The sequence below is a fragment of the Acomys russatus genome, chromosome 10 (assembly GCF_903995435.1).
Source record: "Acomys russatus chromosome 10, mAcoRus1.1, whole genome shotgun sequence".
In the NCBI taxonomy this organism is placed as follows: domain Eukaryota; kingdom Metazoa; phylum Chordata; class Mammalia; order Rodentia; family Muridae; genus Acomys; species Acomys russatus.
In genome coordinates, this window is record NC_067146.1 from 49699748 (window position 1) to 49710417 (window position 10670).

General features: G+C 44.0%; 1 protein-coding gene across 1 annotated transcript in view; it reads right to left on the reverse strand.

The window, feature by feature from the left end:
• Positions 1 to 10184, reverse strand: part of Ptpn12 (protein tyrosine phosphatase non-receptor type 12) — a 74900-nt gene extending 64716 nt beyond the window's left edge. The window contains exon 1 of the mRNA XM_051152100.1: positions 10032 to 10184. Coding sequence (XP_051008057.1) covers positions 10032 to 10130 — 99 coding nt within the window. The 5' untranslated portion in view covers positions 10131 to 10184. The remainder of the gene's footprint in view (positions 1 to 10031) is intronic.
• Positions 10185 to 10670: the final 486 nt, after the last annotated feature.

Genomic DNA, 10670 nt, shown 5'->3' on the forward strand with positions numbered 1-10670 from the left:
TGAGTAAGTATATAAATTTAAAAACTTTTTTTTTTTTTTTTTTTGGTTTTTCGAGACAGGGTCTATGTTAGACTTGGCTGGCTCGAACTCACAGCGATCCACCTGCCTCTGCCTCCCAAGTGCTAGGATTAAAGGTGTGCGCCACTACGCCCGGCAAAAATCTAAAAACTTTTAACTGCTATAAAAATATGAAAACTGTTGGAGTTCAGCTTCTTTGTGGAAGAGTGGTAGTTCAGAACAATTGCATAAACTTTTTCAATTTAAATCTAACTAAAGGCCCCTTTTCTATATAGTATTACAAATCCAATTTTTACAGAGAACAAGTGCTTCTAGGTCAACTACATTAATCATCTTATTCCAGAAAGCGAAAGTTAAGTACATGCCCCCCCACACACATTAGGTAAACAATGAAGTCATGCTGAGTTTCTAATTGTCACGGCACTGCTGTGTGTCATTCCAGCACTGGCAAGGCTGAGACCAGTTTAGGCCACCAGCAAATGAAAATGTTTATTTGCTTGCTTATTTATTTTTGAGACAAGGTCTCTCTCTATGTAGTCCTGGAGTTCCTGTGGAGACCAGGCTGGCCCCGAATTCACAGAGATCTTTGGACCTCTGCCTCCCAAGTGCTGGGATTACAGGCATGTGTCACCACACTCATCCTAAAATTTTTTAATTTTTTGACCTTCAAAGTTCCAGTCTAAAGCCAGGCACGGTGGCTCAGGCCTTTAATAATAGCACTTGGAAGGCAGAGACAGGTGAATCTGAGTTCCAGGCCACCCTGTTCTACAAAGAGATTTCCAGGACAGACAGGGCTATTACACAGAGAAACCCTGTTTCAAAAAACAAACAAAACAAAACCCAAAAACCAAACCAAACAAACAAAAAACAAAACAAAACAAAAACCAAACCCAAACAACAACAAAAAACAAAGTTCCAGTCGATAAAAGGCAAACCTATGATTTCTTCTTAACAGTATACCACAGATATGCAAGATTTCATTTCCTTGATAAGTTCACTCAAAGATGAATAATAACTTATTTCAGAAGGATAAAAACATGCGTGCACACACACAGCCAAATATGGGAAAGGCAGCATGAGACTGAGGAAGACTTTGAAATGTTAGCTCAAGCAACACTCTTCATACAGGCCTCTAAACTAGAAATCATGATCTGGGATAGAGCTCAGTAGTATAGGAAGATTATTTAACTTGAAAAGACCTTCCTTCAATTCCATGCAAGAAGAAAAGAGAGGTAAGAAGGGGAGAGGAAGGAGTGAGTAAGAGTGGAACGAGATAATAAAATATGAACCATGTGCTGGGTGCTGGGTGGTGGAGGTACACATTTTTGATCCCAGCACTCAGGAAGCAGAGGCAGGTGGATCTCTGTGATCCTGGTCTATGAAGTGACTTCCAGGACAGTCAGGGATACACAGAGAAACCCTGTCTTGAAAAACAAAAAAAAAAAAATCAAACAAAAGAACCATGCTTCCAATGTGTTTTATATAGGCATGTTAAAAAGCCAAACCAAACCAAAAACAAACAAACAACCATACAGGTGCACACGCCTGTAATCCCAGCACTCGAGGAGGCAGAGGCAGGCAGATGTCTGTGAGTTTGAGGTCAGCCTGGTCTACAAAATGAGTCCAAGACAGCCAGGACTACACAGAGAAACCCTGTCTCAACAAAACGATGAAGAAGGAGAAGGAGGAGGAGGAGGAGGAGAAGAAAAGAACAAAGAAAACGAAACCATACAACTGAGAAGGAAGAGATTAAATGCGTGTCTCTTCATTTTACTATTACGGTTCCCTTTAGCCTAAAGATACCGACACTTCCAAGTATTTGCGGAACTGAAGTTATTATAGGCAGGTATGAGCCATCAGGTGGGTGCTAGGAACCGAACCTGGGTCATCTGCAAAAGCAATATGAGCTACCTCTCCACATCTGTGCACATCACAGTGCTCAAGTGGCAATCAGAGGACAACCTGTGAGAGTCAGTCCTCTCCTTCCATCACGTGGGTTCAAGGCAATGAACTCAGGTCCTGAGGCTGGCAGCAGTGCCTTAACCTACGGAGCCATCTCGCTGACCATTGCAATCATTTATCATGTTTTCTTTCCCAGTGGTTACTGAAAGTACTACCACGTTTCTGTAATGCACCTGTGTACAGGAAAGGGGAGAAACAGCTCTCAGGGTCGCCTAACACTACTGTAGACCTTCCAAAGAATTCACCTGATGAATATATCTGTCTTAATAGCAGTAAGCCTGCCTACAATTCCCACTCACGAGATGGACAACAGCACTTATATTACAGTCAGGCTTAGGAACAGAGCAAGAATTAAGTGCCTGCCTCCAGTATTAGAGATTTTCTGATGAGAAAACTCAGAAATGTAAATGTTTATGAGATTAATAAAATGACTGATATAGAAACAAGGACATGTTTAACATATGAAAATTTTAATTTATCTTAACATAATGTCTTTCTGTTTCATCCTTTCAAGGCGTCTATTGATTGACTGACTGATTGAGATAGGGGTTTTTTTTGTATGTGTGTGTAGCCGAGGATGCCCTCAACTCTCTTTATAGATCAGGCTAGCCTTGAACTCAGATATCTACCTGCCTTTGCCTCTGTCTCTGCCTCCCAAGTACTGGGATTAAAAGGTGTGATCCACTGCCACCTGGCCTTTAAAACTTTTTCTAAACTAAATGTCAAATACTGGGGGGGGGGGGGGGGGGATTCTAAAATAAATGCAGTAAATTACTCTAGGAAATTGACATAGTTAGCAAACTTCTAGTGCACTCTCAAAGGTCTATCTAGAAAATTAAGCAGTTCTCTGCTGCTTCTGAAATTTAAAATTTAAGTATGTCTGTCTGAACACAGACAATGGACAAGAAAGCAAAAACTAAAACTAGTAAGTTAGTGGTGTTAAACATGAAAAACATTCTCTATAACTAGCCTTCAAAAACTAATTACATAAACAAAATCCTGCAAGTTAACCCAAGATATTATTTCAGACCTGCAAGGATAACAATAATCAGAGAGACAAACATGAGGTAAATATAGCAAAGCTGGGACCCACATATACTCCATTATGCTGGAAACTAAAGCAGCTAAACAACTCCAGTAATTCCATTTTTAGTCTAAGAGAACTGAAAACATAGGCCCACACAAAAATTCACAGTAGCATTACTATTCATAGTGGCCAAAGGTGAAAAAAGTCAAATACCCTTCAATAGACTAATGAATAAATAAAATGTACTTTCCATATAACATTATATTTCAGTCATAAAAAGAATAAAGCACTATTACCCCACGCTGCAACATAAACAAATCCTGAGAACATGTCAGCCAGCGTGGTGGCCGTGGCCTGTAACCCTGCCCTGGGAAGCCTGAAGCAAGAGGCCTGCCTGCCATTCACCTGGGCAGCAGGGACCACACAACAATAGCCTAACTCAAAGAAGCCAAAGCAAATAAACAAAAAAAAACGTGAGTGGGGAGGGAACAAAATGAAACAAGCATTACTGGAAGAAGTTCACAAAACAAGGTTCCAACTCCATTTACACAAGACCGTCCAGATCAGGCAACACTCCAAAGGCAAAGGGTGGATTACTGATGGCTGCAGAAGGGAGCATATATGAGGCTTCTTTTTGGGGTGCTAAAAATGTTCTCTAACTGATTGTGGTAATGACTGTACAACTCTGTGGCTATACTAAAACCTAGTGAAATTTACATTTTGAATTAACTTAATAGTAGATAATTATATCTCTGTAAAGTTATTATTAACTTTAAAAAACTCCATAGACCACAATATTGAATAAACAATTAAATATCTGACAGTTATCTGAAACTTAAGATATTTGTAGATTTTTAGTCATCCCTTTTTGTTTTCTAACATTTCCAATACAAGCACCAAATCTGAAGACTTCAGGGTTTTACTTAATTGTACTTAAAAGAAAAAATAGATACAAAGATAATGAATAGTAGGGGAAAAAACACTCAAGGCTTGGGTCTTCTTTTCAGATTCTACCATCTAGATTAAAAATGTTAAGTGACCAGGGCATGGTGGCACATGCTAGTAATCCCAGCACTTAAAGGGAGGCAGAGGCAGACAGATGTGTGAGTTCGAGGCTAGCCTTGTCTACAAAGCGAGTCCAAGACAGCCAAGGTTACACACAGAAACCCTGTCTCAAAAAACAAAAACAAACAAACAAACAAAAAATACAAAAACAAAACAAACAAGCAAACAAAAGGTTAAATGGAAGAAAACTATACCTGAATCTGGCTTCTTTCCATACCCTAATCCCAAACTGCTTTCCCTAGATAGCAAAGCTCCACCTTGTCAGATGAAATGGGTGTTTTCTTAGTCTCACCCTACCAGGCCTTTTAGCTCTATTACTTAACTCTAGTATTAGTTCCTTTCTCAAATCCCTCCCAGGCTCTTCTGCTGCCTCTGGTTCCTGTGTCTCCACTCTGACCACACCTCGACTACTTCCTACAAATTCATATGGCTGCCACCTATATGAGCTCCATATTTGTACTGGACATGTCACAGGCATTTAAACATGTACCAAACTAAATTCATCTTTCCCCTCTGAAACTTTCTCCTGCAATCTCGTTTGATCAGCTCTACTTGTTTCTTTTCTTTCTTTTCTCTTTTTTCTTTTTTTGGTTTTTCGAGACAGGGTTTCTCTGTGTAGTACTGGCTGTCCTAGACTCGCTTTTTAGACCAGGCTGGCCTTGAACTCCCAGCGATCCACCTGCCTCTGCCTCTCGAGCGCTGGGATCACCACACCTGGCTTCTTGTTTCTTTTCTTATTACATTACCCACCATCCTAAATGGTACCATCTAGCTTGAGTATCTTAAGCTGGAAATGTTAGAGCCATAATATTATGCTCATACCTAGTGCATCAGTGAGACGTCTTTCTCTTTTCTCTCCCCACCCCCCAAGTATAGTCATTCAGCTCCAATCCAGCTCCAAACTCAGACTCCCTCAGCCTTCTGAATTCTGGGACCACTGGGCTGAGGCTTGCTAGTCCTCAGCAAATCTGTTGTATATGCTCTATTTCCCTTGACTTGATTCAGATAAAGCTCTTTCTGCCAAACAACTACCTTTCTTAAGGCATTCCATGGCCCTCCCGTGACTAAGAGTGCTATCTTTCAGCTTCTCTACCAGAACATACCTGAGTAGACAGGGCTTACAGTAATCTTTAAAAAAGCAGGCTGGGAAGGTGGGGTGTGGGGAAAGGGCAGGGAAAGGGAGACCACAGGAATGTTAAACTAGCGCATTTGTTGTTCTCATCAACCTCCCTTTCCCCTATGACCTGCAGCCTTCCACACACCCCAAGGTAAGGAAGAATATGTAAACTCAGTTAAAACATAATGTGATAATTTTTTTTTCTGGCGCCTTTTTGTTTTGTTTTGGTAACTGCATGGTGTTTAACATGAATGCATATATGACAACTTGGTGCTGCAATGTCAGAAGGTTGAACATACCTGCTAGAGATGGGGGCGGGGATCAGTATACAATTACCGTATGGCCCCACAGAAAAATTAAATATTAAATACAATAAGATCCTTCACAAAGAGAAAAAGGAAAATAGGGACCACCCCCTCCTCAGAGTCCAAACCCTATCTGTCTCACCTTTTGTCTGTGTTATATATTGGCTCTCTGGTCCTCAGTACATGGTCCTCAAGGAACATGTATGGAGTGAAACCTAACTCAGACTCCATTCAGGGCACTGGCTATCTCAGAGGACCTGGGGTTCCATTTCCAGCACCCATATGACAACTCACAATTGTCTGTAACTCCAGTCTCGGGGAACTGATACCCTCTTCTAGACATCAGACACACATGTGCTACACTGGCATACATGTGGGCAAAATACCCATACACACAAATAAACAAAAACCAAAACTCATTCCTGTCAAATACTGGTGAATACCATCATCTTAGTCTAAGAGTTGAGAGTAAAAATCAAGCTGCAGACCTGTCACAAATTATTTATTAGTAAAATTAGCATGCCAATAATAATGTGCTTGGTATAGTTTACAAAATCTTGGTACCTATGTTTTTTTCTTTTAAGAGAGAAACAGCACAACAGGCCAAGGCCAAGAACAATAAACTATAATTAATTCCTTATTTCCCCCTTTCCTATGGCAATCTTTAAGCTAAGCTTGTCTGACACTCCCACTCTCTGCCTCAGCTCCTGACTGCTGGGAATACAAGCAAGTACCATTATATGCCTGTAAAGGAGAAACATTTCTATCACCAAAAGTAATCAAGAAATTCATGTTAGGAATAGTGGCAATATTTCCAGCTCTGGAGTGGTAAAGAATCCAGAGGAAAAGGTCACCCTTATATACATAGTAAGTTCAAGGCTAGCCTAGGCTATGTGAGATCCAGACTCAAAAAGACAAAAAGAAATGAAAACAAAAATCAAATCAAACAAGATACTAGTTCCTTTTTTCTTTTGTTTTGTTTTTTGAGACAGGGTTTCTCTGTGTAAGCCTTGGCTGTCCTAGACTCCCTTTGTAGACCAGGCTGTCCTCGAATTCACAGAGAATTCAACCTGCCTCCCTAAATTCTGGGATTACAGACGTGCATTTCTAAATCATTAAATAAATCAAGAATATATATATATATATATATATATATATATATATATATATATATATATATATATGCGTGCGCGCGCACACACATACACATACACATACCTAGACTTTACTGACATTGTATAAAGTAACTTTTTAAAGATGTAAGCATATATAAATATTTGTATCCTGACTTAGTACTTCCTGTAAAAATATATTAGGCAATATACAATGTAAAAGCTTTATTCATGTTAATCAAAGTATATAATAGAAATACAATAGACTAAACATACAACTATAAGCAAATAGTTAAACTATAATAGTCCCATTGTGACATAATTACTTATATTATTCCTAGAAAGTAGCTGTAACTAATAAAAAGATACATACCAAAATCTAAATTTATTAAACCCCAAAAGACAAGAATATTATCACAGGTCCATGTGGCAGCTCATAACTTTCATCCTAGCACTGGAGAGGATGAGGCAGGGCTGCCACCAGTTCAAGGACAGCCTGGGTCACAGAGTGAGTTCAGCTCACTGCCCCTAAGAAACAAAACCAACAACCCCCCCCCAACTATTTACAAAGGCATATGTATTTCTTGTGGCATAGACTCATTACAAACATAAATACAGGGAGAATAATGGAAATAGCTCCATGCTTGGAATAAGGCCACAGTATGGATGCCCAACCCATTTTCTCAAGTGCAAAGTATTACCATTACTGATTATTCCATTACTGTTAATAATTAGTATTCTAGGATGGGTGTGGTGGCACACTCCTTTAATCCAAGCACTTGGGAGGCAGCAGCAGACAGATCTCTGTGAGTTTGAGGCCAGTCTGGTCTACAAAGCAAGTTCAGAATAGCCAGCCTAGTACACAGAGAAACCCTGTCTTGAAAACCAACCAAACAAAAAACAACCAAAAAAAATTAGTATTCTGTAATTTGTAATTTCAAAACTATATTACCTTATAATGAAACAGTTGTAATAGTAATACTACCTTTTAAGACTAGGCTCTACAATGTTAAGATTTTAAAATGAGTTTTTTAATCCACTTCAGAATATAAAAATAACAAGTTAGAATTTATTGGCTCATCTTTTGATTCTCTTTCCATGACAGAGGGCAGTTCCTTTCCAGCCTTCTAGTCAAGGGGAAAAAGCAGAGCCAACTGCCAACAGTCTTAATTATAGCTATGGCTTATCAAGTCAGGAAATTAAAAAAAAAAAAAGTCAGCATTATAAAAGAACAAGTTTAGTCATCAATTCTCTAATGTAGAACTACCTAGCTATCTTTTGGTATTATGGAAGAATGAGAACAGATTTGGTCCTTGTGAAATGACATCTCCAATAGGAATCCCTGACTCATTTCTCAAACATGAACCCCAAGGCTACATTCCCTGTCCAAAAGTTCAGGGACTGGGCACCTGTCTGCACTGCCTGCAATACCAAACAATGCTCCTTGACAGACTACGTCCAGGAACAGCAAGGTGACAAGCATGCCAACAACAGCTAGCCAGGGACCACACAGCCCCTTCCGTCACTAACAAAGACTGAAAGCCATTAGTTTTAAACATCCTAAATAAACTCTTTTCTTCAATGTTCACTACAGAGTAGTAAAAAGAGGACTCTATCCAATTTTGTAAATGATATCATTCAAGAGATACTAAAGTCAAAATTCTCAATGGTAACTAGGAAAAAAAATGTACTTTACCCTTTATGGATCAAAAAGCATCTCTTCTAAAACATTATCTAAATAACAGAATACTTAAAATAACGAATAACTGGATTATTTGATCTACACTTTTCAGTCTTCACTATATATTAAACAAAATCTTGCTCCCACTTTCCATTTTTATAAATCTGAGGTAGAAATCACAAAGCCCCACAAACCTATCAATACTGTGCAAGGCCAATGGTCTACTTTTCAAGCCATTAGCAATTTTAGCACTAACGCTTTACTAGACAGAAATCTCTATAAATTGTGAAAACCTACTTCAGTAGTAACAGTCACTTCATCTGCACTTGGAAATTAAAAGTAGCCAACTTCTCGTGCCCACTCATTTTTAAAGACCTCAACTGTGTATGGCTTTTCATAACCAAATTTCAGATTTAACTGAGTACTCTTAGAAGTGCACCTTGTCCAGACCAAATCCTTCCCTCGCTCATTTGCTGTTCCCAACCCCCGCTAAGGAGCAAAGGACTTCCCAAAGTCCCATTTCCTTTTCCATTCCCTAGACCTCCAGAGTTTACAACGCCCCAGTCTTGCGCAACATCCGTAGGAGCAGCAGCCGCAACCACCGCCTCCATAGCCGGGAAACAACTCTAGAGGGAACATTGTCCAGCAGAAAAATAAAAGGATTGGGGAGGGGGGTAATGTAGGAAGTCAGCTTCTGGTCCCACGCCTTCGGAATTGACACTGCCCCCCCCCCCGCCCCAATTACGCACCTAGAGCAATTTCACGTACTAGACTTTTAACCCTCACCTCCACTAAAGCCTGCCTGCACAAGCAGAGGGCGGAAAGGGGGTTGGGGTGGCGGAAAAGGGGGGGGGGCGGGAAGGTTATCTCCCAGTTCAGGGCTTCAGCCCATATAGTCGCCTCCACCCCACAAGGACTATTGTTCCCAAGTTCCCCACCCCCACCCCGGATAGGAAGTGATAGTCACATCCCCTCCGGCTTCGCCAATATCCCCTAGAGTCCGGAATGAGCTTCCTCCAGGATAACCCCCATCCACACTGAATTTAAGCCTCCCCTCCCCGCCGGCCCCCAACCTCACCTAAAGTCACACTGGCCTTATGACTACCTCAAACCTGGGTTCAGGAAGAAAAGAACCCGGACTGGATAAACGGAGATCAGGTAAACTCTTGAGATTCCTTATGGACAACCCTTTGGCAAGCGGTGAGATAATAACCGTGAACTCAAGAGACGGCGTCCGTCCACTCGGACCCAGGCCGGCATCAGGAAAAGGGACCCAGCGAGTTAACGCTACCAACACCCTCGCTCTCCGTCTGCGCTCCGCTTTGCCGGCCGCAGTCAGACAGCTCGCCTCGACCCTCCCCGGAGGGGCAGGCGGGGAAAGGCAGGCGTGGGAAGGCGAGCCCGCACCCCAGTCGTCGCCGCCCGGCCGGGGAGACAATAGGTAGTCGCGGGCGGCGGGGCCGGAGCGGGCTGGGCCCGGCGGCCGCTCCCTTCGTTCCCCAGCCAGCTGGGAGCCGCACGGGCCGCGCAGCCCCGCGGGGGAAATCTAAAAAAAAGAAAAGAAAGGAAAAAAAGGGGGGGGCTGAGGGGCGGGGGTGACCTCGCCTCCCGCAAGCTCGCCGGCGGCGCTCGCGGCTGGGCGCGCGCCCCGCACACAAAGCGCTGGCGGCCCCCGCCGGCCGGGAGAGGCGAGGGGAGCTCCTGGGCCAGTGACACGAGGCGACGGGCGAGGGAGGACACTCACCATGAAGTCGCGGGCGAAGTTGTCCTCCCCATTGTGGTCCGGACTCTTCATGGCCTGGACCCTCTGGATGAACCTCCTCAGGATCTCCACTTGCTCCATCCTCCCGCGCACCCCCCGCCGCCCGCCCGCGCGCCGCAGCGCCCGCTCCGTCTTCCCCAGCTCGCTCCGGCCCGCCCGCCCCTCCCTCCCCGCCGCGCGAGGCGGCTGCGGCTGCGGCACCGGCCGGGCTCCCCGCGCAACTTGAAGAGCAGCGCCGCTCTCCTCGCTACCAGGCGAGCCGCTGGCTAGCGCCGGCCCCAGCCCCCAGCTTGCCCCATCCTCTTTCCCCGCCCTCCTCAGTCCAAGACACCACCACCGCCGCCGCCGCCTCAGGAACACGGCTCTCCGTTCGCCCTGCCCCCTTCCCGGTTCTTCCTTTTTCCCCCCCCCCCCCCACCAGCAGCCGCCGCAGCCGCCGCCGCCTCTCCCCACGGGCGCGCCCCCGCCGCCACCCAGACGCGCGGGCCCGTGCGGCGGCCCCGCCCCAAGAACAAGCCGCCTCCGCGGGCCCGCCCCCCGCCCGCTCTGAGTGGCTGGAAGCCGCTTCCGGGGCGTGTCCCCCTCCCAGCTCTGTCCGTTCTCCGCGGTGAGGTTGGGTTC